A 24,671-nucleotide genomic window follows, 5' to 3' on the forward strand; every position below is an offset into this window, starting at 1 on the left:
GCTTCTTTGCAACAAAGATCTTGATCCTCAAGCTTACAGAATAAAACATTTATGGCACCTATGTGGCAAAACTAAGGAGGTAATTCAAACCCTACTTAAATGCCTCATGCTTAAACCCTATAAAGCAACAATTGTTATGGTGGAGGTCCCTAACCTTGATGATACAGATTTGACACTATGGAGGAAGAAACATAAATATGAGCAGAGTAAAGAGATCTTCCCTCCTCCAAAGTATATCCAGTAACCAATAAACAAACAAATAAACTAATTGAAAGGGAGGTTCGCAATTTGACCCAATTAGAAATCTAAATTTTACTACAATAATTTATAAAGTGAAAATGTAAAATGTCTCAAATTGGCTTTTGCACCTCTACAACATGAGTTTTGAATTAACTTTTAATATTTACTGAAATGCACCAACTGACAAACCCTCATGGCTTTAATCAAAACAGAGGCTCAAGTTATAGTTATTCCTGGGGATCCCACTAAATTTAAATAAGGAGGGCACACCCTATAATATAGAGGAGTTGTGAAATATAAAGTAGTGAACAAATAAGTATGCTTCATTTTAATCATCAGAACTATTGCACTGCCTAAATATCCCACAGTGGTCATGGAAGAAGCTCTAACCAAAAACATAATAAATTAAACTATATCTTTGGCATTTACAACAGGCTAACAAATTGAGATCCCTTGGACTTTTCGTCACAATTAAAATAGTTAATATGGTTCACTGTATATTAAAACAGGGTCTTCAGGGCTTCCCTGGTGGCGCGGTGGTTGAGAGTCCGCCTGCCGATGCAGGGGACACGGGTTCGTGCCCTGGTCCGGGAAGATCCCACATGCCGCGGAGTGGCTAGGCCCATGAGCCATGGCCGCTGAGCCTGCGCGTCCGGAGCCTGTGCTCCGCAACGGGAGAGGTCACAACAGTGAGAGGCCCGCATACCAGAAAAAAACAAAAAAAAACAGGGTCTTCAAAGATTGAAGCCCATTGTAAAAGACATTTAGAGAAGGGATATTTATCTCACTACTTCTTCATTTAATAGCCAATTTGGCTGTTCTTAAACCTGGGAAAAATGAATGGTACCTCACAGTAGTTTACTGCAACCTTAATTCTGTTGTCGCACCCATTAAGGGCCCCGTTATCAATACTATTGAAATTACTGGCCCTATCTAATCACTAGCTGGTAACATTGTGCTACTATTGATTTGGCTCATATCACCAGTTAAATGCCAATTTCAAAAGCCTCTCAGCTACAGTTTGCCTTCAACTTTGATGGATATGCTTTTTGTTTTCCACTTTGAAGGAACAACTCTACCTGGCTACCTATGAGGTTTTCAACAGCCTAGCCCCTGCACACTGTCTTGGTAGGCAAGATGGTAACTGCATCCAACTTTCTCCATGGGCACAGGTGACACCACATCTTCCTTCAAGGAGATTCATTTGCCACGATCATTCAAGACAAACATATACAAAAGAACTTACAAAATGGGGGAGGTTTCATTTCCCTACACATGACAGAATGCCCTATCACCTCAGTTAAATCCTGAGAAATTAACAGATCAGTCAAAAGCTACTCCATCCTTGACACCATTAAGAAACAAATATCGACCCTCACGGCACCACAATGTTAAAACAAGCTCAAAATCTTTTAGTAATTTTTGGATTTTGAGGGCAACATAGTTTTCATTTATAATTTTAATTAAGCCCATTTATCCTGTTACTAGTAAACTGGCCTACCTTGAATGGAGCCTCCTACAAAAAAGCCTGTAGAATATTTACAAATTTTAGTACAACTGGTGCTGCCCCCAGAGACTCCTACACTGTAAAGGCTTTAGCAACCTCCTCTCATGCCACTTGGAGTCACTGGAGCAACCATAATAGCCATAAGTTGCCCATGGACTTCTGATGCAAGAAGCTCCCTCCTGAAGCCCTATGCCACATGCCATCACAGCAACAATGCTACATACTGGGATCTCCTGGAAACAGAGGCTCTCACAGGCTCTGAGACCATGGCACTCTGTATCCACCTGCCCATTATGCCTTGGATCATGGAGGTAGCACCCTGTAAGTTTCATATGGCCACTAAGGCCCCCTTCCTAAAATGGAAATGATACATATATATTATAGCCAAACCTAGGCCCTCTGGAATATCCCACCTGTATGAAGGTGTGGCCTTGCCTGTCCTTAGTTCCTTGACAGATGGCATGTTTTTTCAGGCAGTCACTACTCTTCTGAACCCCTTAGCTACCAGAGGAGCTTCTTGGGATCCTGAGTGAATAGCAAAGAAAGTTTCTACATGTTATAGAGAGTATGGCCACCATCATCACACATGATTGAACTTCCTAGAGAGCTGTTGCTTTTAATACCTTAACTAAGACATCTCTGATAAAAGATTCAATGATTAGTACAACTGCCCAAACTTTGGGCAGTCAACTTTACACTGACTGCCCTTATCAACAACCAGCTCAGCTGAACATTTCTATAGACCTTTGGGCTACTGCCAATTGCCTGACCATGTGGTCCAATGTTGCCCCTTATGGGGAAAAATTTGGGGGAATCTTGTCTCAGACATACCGAAAATATAAATCAATACCACATGTGTCTCTACACATACTAAAGCCACAATACAGGAGAGACCTTCAAGATGGTGGAGGAGTAAGATGTGGAGATCACCTTCCTTCCCACAAATACATCAGAAATTCATCTACATGTGGAACAGCTCCTACAGAACACCTACTGAACGCTGGCAGAAGACCTCAGACTTCCCAAAAGGCAAGAAACTCGGACGTACCTTTGGTAAGGCAAAAGAAAAAACAGAGACAAAAGAACAGTGACAGGGCCTGCACCTCTGGGAAGGAGCTGTGAAGGAGGAAAAGTTTCCACACACTAGGAAACCCCTTCACTGGTGGAGACAGCGGGTGGCTGGGGGGAAGCTTTGGAGCCACAGAGGAGAGCACAGAAACAGTGATGCAGAGTGCAAAGTGGAGAGATTTCTGCACAGAGGATTGGTGCCGACCAGCACTCACCAGCCTGTGAGGCTTGTCTGCTAAGCCACCGGGGCAGGTGGGGGCTGGAAGCTGAGGCTCCGGTTTCGGAGGTCAGATCCCAGGGAGAGGACTGGGGTTGGCTGCGTGAACACAGCCTGAAGGGGGCTAGTGGGCCATAGCTAGCTGGGAGGGAGTCCGGGAAAAAGTCTGGAACTGCCTAAGAGGCAATAGACCATTGTTTCGGGGTGTGCAAGGAGAGGGTATTCAGAGCACCAACTAATCGAGCTCCAGATACGGGCGCGAGCCGTGGCTATCAGTGGGGACACCAGAGATGGGCATGAAACGCTAAGGCTGCTGCTGCAGCCACCAAGAAGCCTGGGTGCAAGCACAGGTCACTATCCACACCTCCCCTCTTGGAAGCCTGTGCAGCCTGCCACTGCCAGGGTCCTGTGCTCCAGGGACAACTTCCCCAGGAGAACACACGGCGCACCTCAGACTGTTGCAATGTCACTTTGGCCTCTGACCCTGCAGACTCGTCCCATATTCCGTACCCTATCCTCCCCCCAGCCAGAGTGAGCCAGAGCCCCCTAATCAGTGGCTACTTTAAGCCCATCCTGTCTGAATGAAGAACAGATGCCCTACACACAGAGGCAGGGCCAAATCCAAAGCTGAACCCCAGGAGCTGTGTGAACAAATAAGAGAAAGGGAAATTTCTCCCAGCAGCCTCAGGAGCAGTGGATTAAATCTCCACAATCAACTTGAAGTATCCTGCATCTGTGGAATAAATGAATAGACAACGAATCACCCCGAAATTGAGGCAGTGTACTTTGGGAGCAACCACAGAATTGGGGTTTGCTTTCTGCATCTGATTTGTTTCTGGTTTTATGTTTATCTTAGTTTAATATTTAGATTTTATTATCATTGGTAGATTTGTTTATTGATTTGGTCACTCCCTTCTTTCTTTTTTGGTTTTCCTTACTTTTTATTTTTTTAAATGTTTAATATTTTAATTTTTTATTTTAATAACATTATTCTATTTTATTTATTTTTTCATCCTGCCTCCCTGCCTCCCTGCCTCCCTGCCTCCCTCCCTCTCTCTCTCTCTCTCTCTCTCTCTCTCTCTCTTTCTCTTTTTCTCCCTTTTCTTCTGAGCCATATGGCTGACAGGGTCTTGGTGCTCCAGCCAGGTATCAGGCCTGTGCCTCTGAGCTGGGAGAGCCAAGTTCAGGACATTGGATCACCAGAGACTGACTGGCTCCACGTAATATGAAACGGTGAAGGCTCTCCCAGAGATCTCCATCCCAATGCTAAGACTGAGCTCCACTTAACAACCAGCAAGCTACAGTGCAGGACACCCCATGCCAAACAACTAGCAAGACAGGAACACAATGCCACCCATCAGAAGAGAGGCTACCTATAATCACAATAAGGTCACAGACACCTCAAAACACATCATTGGAAGCAGTCCTGCCCATTAAAAAGACAAGATCCAGCCTCATCCACCAGAACACAGGCACCAGTCTCCTCCACCAGGAAGCCTACACAACCCACTGAACCAATCTTAGCTACTGGGTGCAGACACCAAAAACAACAGGAACTACAAACCTGCAACTGGCAAAAAGCAGACCCCCAAAACAGTAAGTTAAGCAAAATGAGAAAACAGAGAAACACACAGCAGATGAAGCAGCAAGGTAAAAACCCACCAGACCAAACAAATGAAGAAGAAATAGGCAGTCTACCCAAAAAAGAATTCAGAGTAATGATAGTGAAGGTGATCCAAAATCTTGGAAACAGAATGGAGAAAATAAAAGAAACATTTAACAAGGACCCAGAAGAACTAAAGAGCAAACAAACAATGATGAACACAATAAATGAAATTTAAAAATCTCTAGAAGGAATCAATAGCAGAATAACTAAGGCAGAAGAGTGGATAAGTGACCTGGAAGATAAAATAGTGGAAATAACTACTGCAGAGCAGAATAAAGAAAAAAAGAATGAAAAGAATTGAGGACAGTCTCAGACCTCTGGGACAACATTAAATGCACCAATATTTGAGTTATAGGGGTCCCAGAAGAAGAAGAGAAAAAGAAAGGGACTGAGAAAATATTTGAAGAGATTATAGTTGAAAACTTCCCTAATATGGGAAAGGAAATAGTCAATTAAGTCCAGGAAGCACAGACAGTCCCATACAGGATAAATCCAAGGAGAAACATGCCAAGACACATATTAATCAAACTATCAAAAATTAAATATAAATAAAAAATATTAAAACAAGCAAGGGAAAAACAACAAAAAAACATACAAGGGAATCCCCATAAGGTTAACAGCTGATCTTTCAACATAAACTCGGCAAGCCAGAAAGGAGTAGCAGGACAGTTTTAAAGTTATGAAAGGGAAAAACCTAAAACCAAGATTACACTACCCAGCAAGGATCTCATTCAGATTTGACGGAGAAATTAAAAGCTTTATAGACAAGCAAAACTTAAGAGAATTCAGCATCACCAAATCAGCTTTACAACAAATGATAAAGGAACTTCTCTAGGCAGCAAAGAGAAGAGAAGAAAACAACTACAATAACAAACCCAAAACAATTTAGTAAATGGTAATAGGAACATATATATTGATAACTACCTTAAATGTAAATGGATTAAATGTTCCCACCAAAAGACACAGAGCAGCTGAATAGATAGAAAAATAAGACCCAAACATATACTGTCTGCAAGAGACCCACTTCAGACCTAGGGACACATACAGACTGAAAGTGAGGGGTTGGAAAAAGATATTCCAGGCAAATGGAAATCAAAAGAAAGCTGCAGTAGCAATTCTCATATCACACAAAATAGACTTTAAAATAAAGACTACTACAAGAGACAAAGAAGGACACTACATAATAATCAAGGGATCAATCCAAAGAAGAAGATATAACAATTATAAATATATATGCACCCAACATAGGAGCACCTCAATACATAAGGCTAATGCTAACAGCCATAAAAGGGGAAATCGACAGTAACACAATCACAGTAGGGGACTGTAACACCCCACTTTCATCAATGGACAGATCATCCAAAATGAAAATAAATAAGGAAACACAAGCTTAAAATGATACATTAAACAAGATGGACTTAATTGATATTTACAGGACATTCCATCCAAAAACAATATACACTTTCTTGTCAAGTGCTCATGGAACATTCTTCAGGATAGATTATATCTTGGGTCACAAATCAAGCCTTGGTAAATTTAAGAAAATTGAAATTGTATCAAGTACCTTTTTTGACCACAACACTATGAGACTAGATATCAATTATGGGAAAAAATCTGTAAAAAATACAAACACATGGAGGCCAAACAATACACTACCAAATTACCAAGAGATCAGTGAAGAAATCAAAGAGGAAATCAAAAAATACCTAGAAACAAATGACAATGAAAACACGACAACCCAAAACCCTTGGGATGCAGCACAAGCAGTTCTAAGAGGGAAGTTTATAGCAATATAATACTACCTCAAGAAACATCTCAAACAACCTAAACTTACACAAAAAGCAATTAAGGAAAGAATAACAAAACCCCCACAAAGTTAGCAGAAGGAAAGAAATCATAAAGACCAGATCAGAAATAAATGAAAAAGAAATGAAGGAAACAATAGGAAAGATCAATAAAAGTAAAAGCTGGTTCTTTGAGACGATAAACAAAATTGATAAACCATTAGCCAGACTCATCAAGAAGAAAAGGAGAACACTCAAATCAGTAGAATTAGAAATGAAAAGGAGAAGTAACAATTGACACTGCAGAAATACAAAGGATTATGAGAGACTACTACAAGTAATTATATGCCAATAAATGGACAACCTGGAAGAAATGGACAAATTCTTAGAAAAGCACAATGTTCTGAGACTGAACCAGGAAGAAATAGAAAATATAAACAGACAAATCACAAGCACTGAAATTGAGACTGTGATTAAAAATTTTCCAACTAACAAAAGCCCAGGACCAGATGGCTTCACAGGCGAATTCTATCAAACATTTAGAGAAGCGCTAACACCTATCCTTCTCAAACTCTTTCAAAAAATTGCAGAGGAAGGAACACTCCTAAACTCATTCTATGAGGCCACCATCAACCTGAGACCAAAACCAGACAAAGATGTCACAAAGAAAGAAAACTACAGGGAAATATCAATGATGAACATAGATGCAAAAATCCTCAACAAAATACTAGCAAACAGAATCCAACAGCACATTAAAAGGATCATACACCATGATCAAGTAGGGTTTATCCCAGGAATGCAAGGATTCTTCAATATACACAAATCAATCAATGTGATAAACCGTATTAACAAATTGAAGGAGAAAAACCATACGATCATCTCAATAGAGGCAGAAAAAGCTTTTGACAAAATTCAACACCCATTTATGATAAAAACCCTCCAGAAAGTAGGCATAGAGGGAACTTACCTCAACATAATAAAGGCCATATATGACAAACCCACAGCCAACATCATTCTCAATGGTGAAAAACTGAAACCATTTCCTCTAAGATCAGGAACAAGACAACGTTGTCCACTCTCACCACTATTATTCAACATAGTTTTGGAAGGTTTAGCCACAGCAATCAGAGAAGAAAAAGAAATAAAAGGAATCCAAATTGGAAAAGAAGAAGGAAAGCTGTGACTATTTGCAGATGACATGAAACTATACATAGAGAATCCTAAAGATGCTAAAGATAAACTCTTAGAGTGAATCAATGAATTTGGTAAAGTAGCAGGAAACAAAATTAATGCACAGAAATCTCTTGCATTCCTATACACTAATGATGAAAAATCTGAAAGAGAAATTAAGGAAACACTCTAATTTACCATTGCAACAAAAAGAGTAAGATACCTAGTAATAAACCTACCTAAGGAGGCAAAAGACCTGTATGCAGAAAAATGTAAGACACTGGTGAAAGATTAAAGATGATACAAACAGCTGGAGAGATATACCATGTTCTTGGAGTGGAAGAATCAACATTGTGAAAATGACTATACTACCCAAAGCAGTGTACAGATTCAATGCAATCCCTACCAAACTACCAGTGCCATTTTTCACAGAGCTAGAACAAAAATTTTCACAATTTGTATGGAAACACAAAAGACCCCGAATAGTCAAAGCAATCTTGAGAAGGAAAAATGGAGCTGGAGGAATCAGGCTCCCTGACTTCAGACTACACCACAAGCTACAATAATCAAGACAGTATGGCACTGGCACAAAAACAGAAAGATAGATCAATGGAACAGGATAGAAAGCCCAGATATAAACCCATGCACATATTGTCACCTTATTTTTGATAAAGGAGGCAAGAATATACAATGGAGAAAAGACAGCATCTTCAATAAGTGGTGCTGGGAAAACTGGACAGCTACTTGTAAAAGAATACAGAAAAATAAACTCAAAATGGATTAAGGACCTAATGTAAGGCCAGATACTATCAAACTCTTAGAGTAAAACATAGGCAGAACACTCTATGACATAAATCACAGCATGATCCTTTTTGACCCACCTCCTAGAGAAATGGAAATAATAACAAAAATAAACACATGGGATCTAATGAAACTTAAAAGCTTTTGCACAGCAAAGGAAACAATAAACAAGACGAAAAGAGAACCCTCAGAATGGGAGAAAATATTTGCAAATGAAGCAACTGACAAAGGATTAATCTCCAAAACATACAGGCAACTCATGCAGCTCAATATCAAAAAAATAAACAACCCAATTCAAAAACGGGCAGAAGACCTAAATAGACATTTCTCCAAAGAAGATATACAGATTGCCAACAAACACATGAAAGAATGCTCAACATCATTAATCATTAGAGAAATGCAACTCAAAACTACAATGAGATATCACCTCACACTGTTCAGAATGGCCAACATCAAAAAATCTACAAACAATAAATGCTGGAGAGGGTGTGGAAAGAAGGGAACCCTCTTGCACTGTTGGTGGGAATGTAAATTGATACAGCCACTATGGAGAACAGTATGGAGGTTCCTTAAAAAACTAAAAATAGAACTACCATATGACCCAGCAATCCCACTACTGGGCATATACCCTGAGAAAACCATAATTCAAAAAGGGTCATGTACCACAATGTTCATTGCAGCACTATTTACAATAGTCAGAACATGGAAGCAACCTAAGTGTCCATCGACAGTTGAATGGATAAAGAAGATGTGGCACATATATACAATGGAATATTACTCAGCCATAAAAAGAAATGAAATTGAGTTATTTGTAGTGAGGTGGATGGACCTAGAGTCTTTCATACAGAGTGAAGTAAGTCAGAAAGAGAAAAACAAATACTGTATGCTAACGCATATATATGGAATCTAAAAAAAAAAGGTCATTAAGAACCTAGGGGCAAGAAGGGAATAAACACGTAGACCTACTAGAGAATGGACTTGAGGACACAGGAAGGGGGAAGGGTAAGCTGGGACCAAGTGAGAGAGTGGCATGGACATATATACACTACCAAATGTAAAACCAATAGCTAGTGGGAAGCAGACACATAGCACAGGGAGATCAGCTCGGTGCTTTTTAACCACCTAGTGGAGTGCGATATAGAGGGTGGGAGGGAGATGCAAGACTGAGGAGATATGGGGATATATGTATAGGTGATTCATTTTGTCATAATGCAGAAACTAACACACCATTGTAAAGCAATTATACTCCTATAAAGAGTTTTAAAAAAATTAAAAAATAAAGCCACAATACAAGGCCTCACCAAGACAGTCCATGTTATTTACAGAGTTCTAATCGTTATTGATAGTGATCAAGGCACTCATTTCACTTCTCACCATATTGCTGAGCTCTGGAACAAGGTAGTCAATGAATTTTCATCTCCTTTAGTAAATGGATGCAGGTCTCACACAGTGTCATTGTGGCTTTAAACAAGTTCAAATGTGGCACATTTCACTCAGTCAGACACTAACAGTGAATTGTGATGAAGGTGATCATCTTTGATCTTTAACTGCTAACAAGTTTCAAGCTCTCCTCCATCCCCCAGTTTCCCTTTTTCCTGATATCTGGGGCAAGCTGACAAGAAAGCCTGTGTGCATTCTCCTTTACAACCTTTGAGAAGTTCAAACCTCACAAGCCCTGACCATCATGTGGGGGCTTTCACTCCAACACCACCCCTATAAAACCCAAAGCCAGTCAGTGTTCTTTGCTCCCTTAAGCAATTTTGGATCTGCTTGGATCCAGTCTTGGTTACTTCCCTGCTCTTCTCAGAAAGCCTCATTATATGAGTAATACATCCTTTTGTACCCTCTTGGTCTTGTGTGGTATCATGAGTCTTGACATCTGAACCAAATCTGAATGGGGGATCCTGTTCTATCTGTCACCAAACATGGCTTCAAATCTAATTATAGAAATAGTAACCAAATAATTAAATAATATGATTATAAATATATATGATAATTACATTTTCCTTACCCTAAAATGTTAGGCTCAAAAAAATAAGAGTTTCCTTTCTTACAGGCACACAATTAACAGAGTCACTTCTGCATATTGACATTAACACAATCATCAATTTTAAGAGTAAAAGAGCTCCCTTTTCTTTTCAATTGCTCTGTATCTAACAAGTGATGATAAAGAGCAAATATAAATATCGAATAAACACACATTTTGTGAACATTATTTGTCATTGTTAGATAAGTAAATTCAATATTTAGAAAAGACTAATCATTGAATTTGATGCAATTGCACTGTTAAAAAATAAAGTGTCATACACTTTAAATATAAAATATAAATAGTCTTGAATGACTGTAAGAGTTCATTCAATACTGAAAACTTCACACCAGGAAAAAACAGAATGCCAATAAAATGATTTAGTGACTTAATGAGAATATAAAAAGAATCTCAAAACAATTTGTCACTAAAATATGGGGAAAATTAATGACAATAAATTACTGAATTAAGTATAAAGACAGGTAATAAAAACATAAACTACGTAAACAATGTTGAATAAAATAGGTCATTTGAAAACACCTAAATATAAGATCAGAAGGCAAATGGTCAACAACAAGGGATTAATCTCCAAAATATACAAACAGATCATGCAGGTCTATGTCAAGAAAACGAACAACCCAATAAAAAAATGGGCATAACATCTAAAAGGACATTTCTCCAAAAAAAGACACACAGATGGCCAAAAAGCACATGAAAAGATGCTCAACATCACTAATTATTAGAGAAATGCAAATCAGAACTACAATGAGGTATCACCTCATACTGGTCAGAATGGCCATCATCAAAAAAATCTGCAAACAATAAATGCTGGAGAAGGTGTGGGGAAAAGGGAGCCCTTCTACACTGTTGGTGGGAAAGTAAATTGGTACAGCCACTATGGAGAACAGTATGGAGGTTCCTTAAAAATCTAAAAATAGAGCTACCATATGATCCAGCAATCCCACTCCTGTGCATATATATGGAGAAAACCATAATACAAAAAGATACATGCTCCCTAATGTTCATTGCAGCACTATTTACAATAGCCAGGACACGGAACCAACCTAAATGTCCATCGACGGAGGAATGGATAAAGATTTGGTACATATATACAACAGAATATTACTCAGCAATGAAAAAAGAATGAAATAATGCCATTTGCAGCAACATGGATGGACCTAGAGATTATCATTCTAAGTGAAGTAAGTCAAACAGAGAAAGACAAATATCATATGATATCACTCATATGTGGCATCTAATTTTAAAAATGATATAAATGAATTTATTTACAAAACAGAAACAGACTCACAGATTTTGAAAACAAAGTTATGGTTACCAAAGGGGAAACGTGGGGGAGAGAAAAATTAGGAGCTTGGGATTAACATATACACACTACTCACATAAAATAGATAGCCAACAAGGACCTACTGTATATCACAGGGAATGCTACACAATATTCTGTAATAACCTATATGGGAAAAGAATCTGAAAAAGAATGAATATATATATGTATAACTGAATCACTTTGCTGTACACCTGAAACTATCACAACATTGTAAATCAACTATATGCCAATAAAAGTTTAAAAAAAGGCAAATGGTCAAATATATGCCTGAGTTTTAAAGGAGAATATACACAGAGCAAAAGAACGGCTATCAGTTTTAACATAAAAGATGAGACTAGTCAGTTAACCTTCCATATGCAGGTCATAACTATATTGGTGCACCTTAAAAAGTCCATATATACATATATATACACACATATATACATTTATATATAGTGTGTGTGCATCTTAGTTTCAATCCATTTTGCTTTTTCCTTCTAAATACTAAGGCGACCTAAATTTTTAAAGACTACTTTTCAGAGAATAACAGTTTCACACAGAAATGTGAAAGATATATTGTAAAAATAAATTGCATTTTACAATCATTAAGTGATTTCTTAAGTCTATAAGATGGAAAGGAAGTACTAAATTTAATGACTATAATAAGAATTAATGAGATGGTTGTTAACAGATCATGATCAGTTTTAATATAATATTACAATAAAGTTTGAAATTAATTTAAAAAAAACAGCTATAACCCTATATTGTAGGCAATGTCACAGGGAAAGATGTTTCTAGATTGACTGGAGGAAAAATACTACAGTGGGAGATAGGATAGAAAATGGTTGCAAATAACAAATATAAAATATGTGGAATTAGGAGAAAAGTTTAAGATGATGACAGCTAATTTAAAGATAAAACAAAACAAAAATCCTCTCCCACAGCAATACACAAAAGGTTTTAGTAACTCTATGTCCCTTGTACAGAGTAGACTAGACTGACAATAACTCTGTGATTTAGGGATTCGTGACTTTGAAACCTATCCAACCAAGAGTCTACACCAAGAACAAAAGACGTGAGAGAGGGCATCTTAACTGGGAAATCTAAGAAGGAAAACCTGGAGTGGTTTTCATGCACACTTCCAAGATCCCACTGTGAAAGCTAATCTTGGGAAAGAGTAAGTTTTGTATCTTAACAAATATGCATTCATAATGGGTCTTTTAGGAGGTGAGACTATCTGGAAGGCTAAACACAAAGTTAAGTCACCACAGACTATCCTTGGATTTCCTCAAGGTGCTTAACATGCTGGAATTCTCCAAGAAATCGGAATGTTAGTTTACATTCTACACAGTAAGGAAGGACTTACTTAAGCAAGGAAGGACTCTTCCCTAGGGTCTGCAGAGGGAGTGTCATGCTACTGATACCTTGATTTCAGGGGCCTAGCTTCCAGAGCTGTGAGAGAAAAAATCTCTGTTGTTTTAAGCCACTAAATTTGTGGTACTTTGTTATGGCAGCCCTAGGACACTAATATATTTCTTTTACAGACTCCCCCGTAATGTAAAGAGCAGGTGATAGAAGGGGAAAAGGGGAGGGAGATCAGAAAGTGATGATAATTTCACAAGGCAATATTCCATGTGAAACTAATTCAGGTACGATACTAATTAGGAATCATTTCTCCTGAATTATAGTTTAAAGAGGACCTCCAGGTTTTTAAAATCCCATCTCCTTACACTGCTTCAAGGATCTTGCTTTACCAATTGGTCCATCTAAAATCTTCAATTTTGCTCCCCCACTACTATTGTTCTCTTGAGCTTTAAATTAAAAACTCCATTATCTTCTACCCCAAGAGAAAACAGTCAAAAACAAACATTAGCCTCTGACTAGTATGCTACTTTAGCTATCACCCTAACTTTCTGTTTTATCTCAGCCAAGATTATTGAAATAGAAGTTCACAACATTTTTCCCAATTTTACTAACCACCCCTCCCTGCAATATGATTTTGGCCCCTACACTATAGGTATAAATACACAATATTAATAAAAATATTTTCCATCTAACAATGTCAACAGTTTTCTTATATTCTAAAGCATCTTACCTATACCAAGTTCAAAATAATAAAATTGTCTGCCATGTTTTTGGCACTTAAAATTAATGTATGCAGAAATTTAGTAACCAAACCATCAGGGGAAACAACTTGTAATTTAAAATTGAAAGATGAAGGAAAATTAAAACTTATTTTATTAATAGATAAAGTAGGGCATTTTTTGTTTTTGGCCACACCGTGTGGCACGTGGGATCTTAGTTCCCCAACCAGGGATCAAACCCGTGCCCCCTGCAGTGGAAATGCGAAGTCTTAACCACTGGACTGCCAGGGAAGTCCCAAGTGGGGTATTTTTAAACCAAAAAAATCCAAGTGAAATAGTTTAACTGTTAGAAGAAAGACAGCAAAATATCAATAACTGATCCATAACTGTTATTTTTCTAAGTATTTAAAACAACTTGAATCCTTCAGAATGAGTATTACCAAAGTAACCCTAATATCTGAAGTTGAAATGAAATCCAATGATGCTGATGAAAGCGTTATGAATTGATGGTTCTCTTATCTAGAAAAACTGAAAGATAGGAATTCACCGACAAAATAGTATTCATTAAATCAACTAGTAGAGTCACGTTATGTGCACATTTAATTGATATGAATTCAAATCTACGCTGGGCAAAAATAAATAAATGAAAGTAATTTTGTATTAAGTGACCTGTAAGAAACCAAACTAGCTCACTAGCTCACACTGCAAATTACAGTGTTATCTTTCTAACACTGGAGGAAAAATGTCCTGTTAGAATTATTGAAATAATATGGCTTACAAAAAACCATGTAGATGATCTTCTATGGTTGATTTAAGGTATTTCATGGGTAATGTTGATTCTATGTGATTTTCTCCTTACATAATGACTTTAGAACCTTAACCCTTGTAAAAAACTGCAATCCCAATATATGAACTGAGTGTATTGACAGATCTTATGCTAAATGATTTTAAGAATTAAATTCTAAGAGTGTCAGCATATAAAAGATATGGAAGAAGAAATGATTATAATTTGGGATAAATGACAAGAAAAGGGAAAAAGTGAGAAGTATGATATGCTATGAAGTGATACCAAAAAGTCATAAAACAGAACTCAAAGTGGCAACAGAGAGAAATTATGGCAAAGAGAGAATGAGAGGAAGAAGAAGCAAAATAGAAATTTGATCTGCAGAGATCCAGTAACTGTTGCTTGATTATCTCACATTAAAGAGGTAAAGGTAGGGACAGGAAGAAATCTATGATGATCAGTAGTTTTTAATTCCTCTACTCTGCTCCCAGAAAATTTTAAGTGATCAATAGGTGGTTGGATAGTCACTGGAGATATAAAGCACAAAGTATTTGTTTTCATGCTTTAATTACATAATAGAAATGTTTTATTTTTAGCCAGGCTACTCTTAAGACCCTAGGGCAATCCAGTAATCCAGGTCATTTTACTTCATCTTTTGGGGGCGATGGGAGTGCCTATGAATGTGAACATAAAAAAAGTGTGTCTGGGCTTCCGTGGTGGCGCAGTGGTTGACAGTCCGCCTGCCGATGCAGGGGATGAGGGTTCGTGCCCCGGTCTGGGAAGATCCCACATGCTGCGGAGCGGCTGGGCCCGTGAGCCATGGCCGCTCAGCCTGTGTGTCAGGAGCCTGTGCTCCGCAACGGGAGAGGCCACAACAGTGAGAGGCCCGCGTACCGCAAAAAAAAAAAAAAGTGTGTCTGTATGTGCACTCGTGTGTGTATGATGTACGTACACGTGTGTACACGTATCACACATACGTGTGTATCGTGTACTATGTTATTATACCAATCACTTGCATATTTTTTATTTAATTATAAAATAACCCTAAGAAATAGACATTTACCACTTCTATTTCAGAGATAAGAAAAGTAAGACTCAGGCAGATGATGTAATTACTCCAATGAAAAAGAGTAAATTGAGTTGTGCTCTGAATCCAGAAATCTGACTCCAAAGCTAGCATTCTTAAACCCAATAGTATGAACTATGTAAGATATCATATATACATATATATATTTTTCTCGTTTACTACTAACAACAGCTCTGCTCCATAGACATAATGATCCCTGCTTTACAAATAAAGAAACTGAGTCTCAAAAAAGATTATGTAACTTGTCCAAAGATATATAGCTAAGGTGTGACAAGCTGAAACTAGAATTCAGTCTGTTTGACTCTATGAGTAGTTTGAAGTAAAGAATGATGCAACATTTATAAAAACAAAATTAGTTTCCTTACTAATAAATCAAAGTGCATTTGATTTTACCCACAGATAATCCAAAAGGACTTGTTTAAAAAAAAATTAGTGTTAAAAACCACCAATTATTAGTTGCATTATTTCATATTAAGATAATTAAACTTAACTTATATTAACTCTGCTAAAATAAAGATTACATTCATTAGGAATCTATTAATTTTATTTTATTTTAATCAGTACTTTTTTCTTCTCTTTTTGAACATACATGCATACATGCATAGGATACTGTAAAATACCTCCAGGTGACCAAATGTTTATGCGTCAGAAAAGGAAATGCCTGATTTTCTTCCTTTTCATTCCTTCGATTGCATGACATCCCAAGAACAAGTATAAAAGAACAAATTAATGGTTTCCAAAGAGGACTCAGATAGCCATGCAGTCTTCTGGACTAGCATTGCTAGGATTCTGTCATCAACCATGTAATATTTTCGGCAGCTGGGGCCTATAAACCCCTCTAGCAAAGGAAGGACTCTCTTGGGCACAAAAGGCAACAAAATAAAATAAAATAAACATGATTAAGTGGATGACGTTTTTCCTTCTAAACTGTTGTTCTCTTCACAATTAAAGAACTCAACTCTGATTTAACCGATCACATGCTAAGAAGAAGAAATAGTTTGGAGAAAAGAAATAGACACCTTGCTAATGCTAACATCATCAATTCTATTTTAAGGTTAAAATAAAAGGTTTAGTACTCCCCTTCTGATGACAATGTTCTTTTAAGTAAGTTGAGGATCTTGGACTTGTTTCAGAACAGAGAAAAGGAGGGTATATAGAGCATATATAGGTAATATCTCATTATAAGAAATTGGACTGGAAGCATCAGCTTATTTTATAATCAGCAGAAACATTAAGTCAATATGTGATCCAACAATCTTGATATGATCAAATCTAGGTCCTTCTGCTATAACACTTGTCATCCTGACTCAGACATTCATTTCACAGCAAATCCTTTACCATGTAACATCATGCTGTAAATCTAAATTCTAGAAGTCTAAACATTCAGCCTCTCTCCAACAGTTTACTGCTCACTAAATTTCCTTTGCCTATCCATCCATAAAGAGAGCTAAATCTGGGTTAGATCCAGCTGGATTTCAGATCCAAAACCTTTAGAAGCCAGGTAAGTGACTTCTAAGACTTGTGATCAAGGAGATGTGAAGGCAGCAAAGGACACATTGTCTTCTCAGTGCCAATGCAGAACAGATTGTCAGGTTGACAAGATGAGCTGAAATGTCCTTTGCTGTCTTTTTATATTCCTTGCTGTCCCAGAAACTAGGTGCCTAAAACCAAAATCTTTTCTTTCTGGAAATGTGTTAATAAAGTATAAAACTGATATGATTGTTTCGTACATATTATTGTCATTATTATAAAGTTCTATATTTGATTTTATGCATATTTTGCAGAGCAGACTTTGCTTTATGCTCTGGTAATTTCCCATTTTATGAAATTCCAATATGAAGGCACTTGCAAGGTTACTGGATGTACTTATTTTTAAAAATTAAAAACAATCCTGTTTTCATTTTTATATTGTTGTTCACCTGTGCACTTGACTATAAATTCAAAATGAGTAAAATAACCTTAAAATTTTATTATTACAAAGCTACTATCTAAAAAAAATTGTAAAGTACTTTATGAATAGTAAATATTTTCATTAAAAAACAACTGACATTTTGATAGCATATAGTGAAAATAAAGCATGTCTGGAATGATACTCTATATGATGAGATGTATCTTACTTACCAAACTCCTTGGGAACTGCTATAGAATAAACACAATTATGTCCCACACTGTAATTTTTTGGATAGTTTGGTGATAGAACAGTGCCTTCTGAACCTGTAGAACGACTTCCACAAGGTGCTGGAAATAAAAAAAATGTTTAAAAAATATTACTTTTAGAAAAACATTTAAAAATTCATACTATGACTATTTTCATGCTATAAAAATTATGGCTACTGGATTTTAAGGAATATCATTTATTTCCATCTTTTAACAATGTCCCCACTGTCAAATATTTTAAAAGTCAAAAATTGTGCACATGCAACAGAAAGCTTCTTTTTGAGTATTCAGATTTACTCTTCTCAGAAACAAAGTAATATAATAATGTTGCAATGGTGCTATCTATCTCTAAAGGTAATAATGGTGGCCTGCTTTCATTTATGATAAAAGTATAAAGATAATCATCTCTTTTATAATGATGAGAAATTACACATGCAGTGGGAAATTGTTTTACTCACCACGAGGCTTTGAAACTCTACTCAAAATCAACCTTGATTATGCTACCACCAACTGAGGTACTTCTATACACAGCACAGGGATGGCTGTACAAACACATTCATCTACTCATCTAAGTAAAATATTCTCTCACCAATCTCTATCTGCTTATGGTTTACATTTAAATCAGAAGAGTTGCTGATGGTGCATAGAGAGAGACATTATTGCTACCTCAGCCCCAAATGTGCTACGTTCCTAAAAAAGATGAGGGTGAAACAAATGTTTCTGGAAAATTTGTAGATAGTTGTTCTGTTTTTCACAAGATAGGCGGATGCTTTGGGATTTGTAGTTCTGGAACACAGAGAAAGATTTGGGCTACTAAAGGAGTTATAGGTATCAAAAGCAAAAGGTGATAGTTGATATTATTTAAATGAATGAGATCTCCCAGAAAAGTATGTAGAATGAGAAAAGATGGCCAAAGAGGAGGTCAGAGAATGCCAAGGTAGAATTAGTGAGAGGGTGGCTACAAAGAATTTAGTCTCTTGGGAGCCAATGGGGAGGAAAGTTTCAATTAAAAGAAAGTGTTCAAAACCATCGTGTTGCAAAGTGGTAATAAATGAAAAAGGAATCTGAGGTGGGCTGGCGGTCTAGAGTATTAGGTAGCAGGGAGCTACTTCTCTATGCCTCTGGTCTCCTCCAGGCGGGGTTTTGCCTAGGCTTGCTGGCCTGCTGGCTCCACCCCTTACCCCATGGAGATGGAATGATGGGTGAGCCCAGGACAGAAACTTTACTTCTGGTTGGGAGCCATCCTGCCTGTAAAGCAGCTTGCTGGTCTCCTCTATAGCCTATTTAAGGGTGAATCTGTTGAGGGGGTGGCCATGGTTGTTGGGAGAGACCTGCAACTGCACAGGAAGCCCATTGTTACTGCTCATCAGCTTTATCAGCTGATGGTCTGCCTTCCTTCAGCTTATCACTTAATTCGCCTTGAATGTGTGTAGGGAGGAGTCCCTTCAAACACCAGAAAGGAACTTTTTGGTATTATTGATACAGTAGTTTTAACCAGAGCCGCTTTCTGCAAATTACAGCCAGCAAACCAAATCCAGTCTGTACCAAAGGAAGTCTTCACATTTTTAAAGAGTTTAAAACAAACAAAAAAAATAAATCAGAATACATCACAGAGACATATGTGGTCAGCAAAGCCCAAAATATCATCTGGCTCTGTACAGAAAAAGTTGCTAACCCTTGAACTAGAGTAGAGAGGGGTAGCTAGGTTGTAGTTGGATGAAGAATCAGTGGTTTATAAAGACATACAAAAGTAATCAGAATCTTAACCGTAAACAGAAGGAGAATGTAGGGAGTAGTTGGGGGAAAATGCAAAGCTGAATGAGTTTTTGTTATTGTTGTTTTGTTTAACAGGGAGGACAGAGTCATTAAAGAGGGAAAATCTGGAGCACTGACTTAGAGGCTTGGGAAAGATCAAAAACTAAACTGGAGTGATTAAGTTTAGAAAGCATTAATGACAGTCCTCTGTGACTTGAGAAAAAGAGCTGAAGAAGACTGAAAATACATAGGTTTAGGTTTTATGCTGGGAATTTATTGGAGTTAATGCCTGATTTTCCTTTTAAAGAGAGCTGAATGCAATGGTGTGTTAGGTGGCTTGAGAAGAGTCATGACAGTTCGAAAAGTTCAAAACGTTTGATGGATTTCTGGCCAAAGTTTAAAGATACAGCAATATATTTAAAACACACACATACTAAGCAAACAGTAAGTTGTACTGAGTTGGGTGTCTAATGAATGTTCTACCTTTTTTCCTTTTAATGTTCTATAAAATGGTAATAAATAGTTAGAATTAAACATAGTAAAATTAGAACTCCCTAGAACAACAAATTGACAATGACGATAATAACCAAAGAAGCACTGCTCTCATCGCTCATTATTGTTTGAGATTAGTCAGGTGTATTCTTATTTCAGCACTGATAACTTTATTCAACTGATAATAGTACTGATGAGAGAATCACTCAAGAATAAGCAGCATGTTTTATGTTAATTTTCTTTCTGATTTTAAGGTGCTCCAAAATGACAATACTTTGAATGTACGTGACAAAAGCTCTTATTTTTATATTTTGAAAGAATGAATAGAAATGAGAGGTTCTAACTCAAGTTCAGCTTTGTGACTTAGTCATGAACATTCTGCCATTCTACATTACTATGCATCTGATAGCCTCAATATGTTTTGAATATTTTATTTTGCATAATGGACTCTTGGGACAGCTCTTGTTAAAAATCTCATTTATAAATATGAAAAAATATGAAGTTTTTTAACCACTAATGAATATATACAAGGTTGCAGTATAATCACAGCTCTTTATGGTAACTAATATTATGTTAGTTTTTGTTATTTGTACTGGTAGCAATAATTTTACATTTTTTCTGGTCAGTGCTTACAGCATGGCCTAATTTATAGTCAATTATGTTGAATATTGTGGTGACTGACAATATTTTATGTAGTATGTAAATAAGGGAAAATTCACTATGCTGTGAGGTACAGATATACTGTAATCTGTTTTATGTTTATAAAAATCTAAATGGAATAATGACTAAGCCAGGCCAGCTTTACTAATTCTTGTAATGTTGGTTCCTAGAAGCTTTCTGTATTCTTTCTTCCTGTTTTAATTTCATTTTATTGGCTAGTACAGAAAAGGTCAGCCGTTATCTTTCTGGCTCTATTAACAATCAGTAGAAGATAAAAGCAAGACAGAACTTTTAATTCTATGCTTATTTTTGCCATTTGACTATACCTGTGGGCCTTTTGTCAAACTGGCTATGTTTTTCTAAACAGCCTATATCCATTGTAATGCAAAGAACTCACCTGTTCTTGATTATAACTTATGTGATACGTATGACTACTCTTAAATCTCTATTTTAATAGCATTTTTGTAGAACACATATATTATGAGAAGAAATGGTTCTGTGATTAAGTAAGTTTAGGAAATACATGGGTAAAATAAATAAGGTTCTATGCTATGAGACTTAACTGGGACTTTAGTAAGGTTTGGGGAATGTCATACTTGTTCTTACAAACTTATTTGATCATGGAGGCTCTCTTTCAGCTCACAGGACCAATGTTCCTCAGAACATACTTTTCGAAATGCCGAACTGCTAATTCTAAAATGTGCTATCGCTTTGACAATAATTCTAACATTTATATTGTTTGCTGTAATTATGATTTCACAGCACTAAAGAATTGTGTTTTATGTATACATATAAAACCTAAGTTTTTTTTTTTTTTTTTTTTTTTTTTTTTTTTTGCGGTACGCGGGCCTCTCACTGTTGTGGCCTTTCCCGTTGCGGAGCACAGGCTCCGGACGCGCAGGCTCAGTGGCCATGGCTCACGGGCCCAGCCGCTCCGCGGCACGTGGGATCCCCCCGGACCAGGGCACGAACCCGTGTCCCCTGCATCGGCAGGCGGACTCTCAACCACTGCGCCACCAGGGAAGCCCCAAACCTAACTATTTTAAACACTTAAAATGTCAAACTTAGCCTAATATAAAATGCCATTATTCTTTTTAGAAACAATTTTTTATTCAGGTATAGTGAATTTACAGTGTTGTGTTAGTTTCAGATGTAGACAAAGTGATTCATACACACACACACATATTTTTTTCTTTTTCAGGCAAAATGCTGTTATTCTTGACACTTTTCCCCTGACTCTTAGAGTTCAATATATCACTGATTTGTTGCTCGTACTCTCCTGTAGTTTTTCAGCCTCTCTCTCTCTGCCACTGTAACTGCTGCAAACCAGACTCCCAACAGTTTCCATACGGGCTCTTTCAACAGACCCCCAGTTCCACTCATCCCCACAAGTTCTTACCATGGCTAGTGATTTTTCTAACACATAATAAGTCTTATAATGTTTCTTTTCTCTTCCTAGAACAGTTCTGATACACAGTATATTCTCCATAAAGGTCTGTTGGATGATTAAATAAACTATGCATGCCAAGACCATGATACTATAAAATGGTGTTCCACAGTCAGCACATAACACGAACATTTCACTTGGTTGAAATTACCCCATAAATTGACTTGAATCCAAGACAATCAAGATATACCCTCTCCTGCTTCTGCCGCTCCTGGTGCTGCTTGTGTGCTCGTTCCGTGCGGACCTGGTACCTCTTTTGTGAAGTGGCAGCTGAAGAGACTCCGGTGCTCGCCATGGCCAACGAAAAGCCCAAGGAATGAGTCAAGACTGAGAACAACGATCATATTAATTTGAAGGTGGAGGGGCAGGATGGTTCTGTGGTGCAGTTTAAGAGTAAGAGGCATATGCCACTTAGTAAACTAATGAAAGCCTACTGTGAACACAGGGTTTGTCAATGAGGCAGACCAGATTCTGATTTGATGGGCAGCCAATCAGTGAAGCAGACACATCTGCAGAGGTGCCTGAGGTTGTTTTATATTCAAAATTACCAGTTTTTAGAAAGAATTTTTCATGGTTGGAAATGGAGGATGAAGATACAATTGATGTGTTCTGGCAGCAGACAGGAGGTGTCTACTAAAAAGTGAACCTGCTACTTTACTCCAGAATTCTGTTCCTCTAGACCAAGAAGACATTCTAAATTAGAAAACCACAATTAGGTTCCACCACATCCTGACCACTCCAGTATAGTTTTCTCCACTCTTTCATTTTCCCCACCCCCATTCCTCTATTGTACCTAAAGTAACTGATATATGTGTACAAGCATATTGCATTTTTTTAAACTAAATGGCCAATGGTATGTTTTGATCGACATCAAATGGAGTTGGGATGGAGAAAAATACTGGTTCTGTGAAAATACCCCCTTTTCTCCATTAGTGGCATGCTCATTCAGTTCTTATCTTTATATTCCAGTAAGTTATTTTGCTCTCACTGGTTTTTTTTTTAAAAAAAGAACATAAAAATGCTTGCATACCTTCCCTGATTGGAGAATTTTAATGTTTTTCACTTATTTGTCTTTAAGTAGGGATAAATTACTCTAAAATAAATAAATCCTAGATAGTTTTCCCTTCAAGTCAAGCGTCTTGCTGTTTAAATAAACTTCCTGTTTAAAATGGGGGAAAAAAAAGATATACCCTCCCAATAAATCCATGTAAGCCTATGTTTTTTTTTTCTTTCTGGGATTGAAATCTTTGCTGTTTCTCTGATTACCAGGAATCACTGTTGCTTTATATTTAGAGACACTATTATGTGTAAGATATGTATCTTTAAACATTGGAAATATATTTAATCATAAGATTTTTACAATCTGAGAGCCAGTCACATGGACACTGAGTTCCACTGAGGGAATGGCAAACTCATACCTATCATTTCACAGTAGCAAATCCTTGCTAACATTTTATCAGTCTGTAGCATACCCTCACTGAGGGAGCGAAATCACCCACGCAGTTTAATTTTGTATTATTTTCCTTGTTCCCTCTTTTCCTGTTTTTTTTTTTTTTAAATCCTCTTTTGGATGAATTTGTATGGTTTGATTTGTACAAGTAAAATATGCCCATGCTGGAACTATACTGTGTATACTTGTGTTACTCTTGAACTACGATGTGGTGATACAACAGACAGATGTGGTTATCTCTAGGAAAATCAGCAGATGAGACTGAAATTAAATGTTAAGGCTGCTAGTGCAATAAAAAGGACTTCCCACCTATGGTTTGATTATGTGTGTGGGATGGAGGAAGAGGACTGAAGAAGAAGAACTGAGATACCTTCCCACTGAAGGTAGGAAGAACAGAAGACTCTCAAATCATTTACATTGTACATTGAAGAGGTACTTCTTAAATGTCCAGAGACTTTATATTATATACACTGCAGCCTTAAGCTACTCACAACTTCAAATCTCTCTTTTCACTTGTGGAATGTATAATTTATTATCAAATATGCTCTATAATGAAAATTATTATATAATGTATAAATTTTTCTCTGCAAGCAAGTTAGGTACTTTCAAAAGTGATGAATTCTTGCAGGTCACAAAAGAGCAATATGGTATATTAAATAGATGATTTACTAGATGTCGCCTGTGACTCCTTCAGGTTGAAAGAACTGCTGTACTTTACAAAAGTGCTGGTCCACTTCTAGTAAATTACCTATGCTCTGATATAGCCCAATTGAATATCCCAAATCATAAATCCTGGTATAGAATGTGTCTGAAAGCTGTATCTCTCATAGAGGTCTTTTTTTTTAAGAGAAGGACTTATGATGACCCTCTGTGATATGAATTTATAATGCAGACAGCTGTTATTCTCAGTATTGACTTTAAGATTAAAATTACTATTGCTAAAAAAAAAAAA

The 24,671-nt window shown here is 37.1% G+C and overlaps 1 protein-coding gene and 1 pseudogene across 4 annotated transcripts in view; one reads left to right on the forward strand and one right to left on the reverse strand.

The window, feature by feature from the left end:
- The window catches only part of CSMD3 (CUB and Sushi multiple domains 3), a gene marked incomplete at both ends in the record, with an annotated part of 1,083,475 nt that overhangs the window by 229,792 nt on the left and 829,012 nt on the right, over positions 1-24,671 (reverse strand). For all 3 annotated transcript variants that reach the window (XM_082858355.1, XM_082858354.1, XM_082858353.1), the window contains one exon: positions 17,880-17,996. In XM_082858355.1, the coding sequence (XP_082714481.1) occupies positions 17,880-17,996 (117 nt within the window). The remainder of the gene's footprint in view (positions 1-17,879; positions 17,997-24,671) is intronic.
- Positions 22,563-22,906, forward strand: LOC309973894 (small ubiquitin-related modifier 2-like; annotated as a pseudogene). The gene is made up of 2 exons: positions 22,563-22,704; positions 22,821-22,906. The product of its transcript is annotated as a small ubiquitin-related modifier 2-like (transcript).

Source organism: Leucopleurus acutus (genome assembly GCF_964270905.1).
Source record: "Leucopleurus acutus genome assembly, chromosome: 17".
In the NCBI taxonomy this organism is placed as follows: domain Eukaryota; kingdom Metazoa; phylum Chordata; class Mammalia; order Artiodactyla; family Delphinidae; genus Leucopleurus; species Leucopleurus acutus.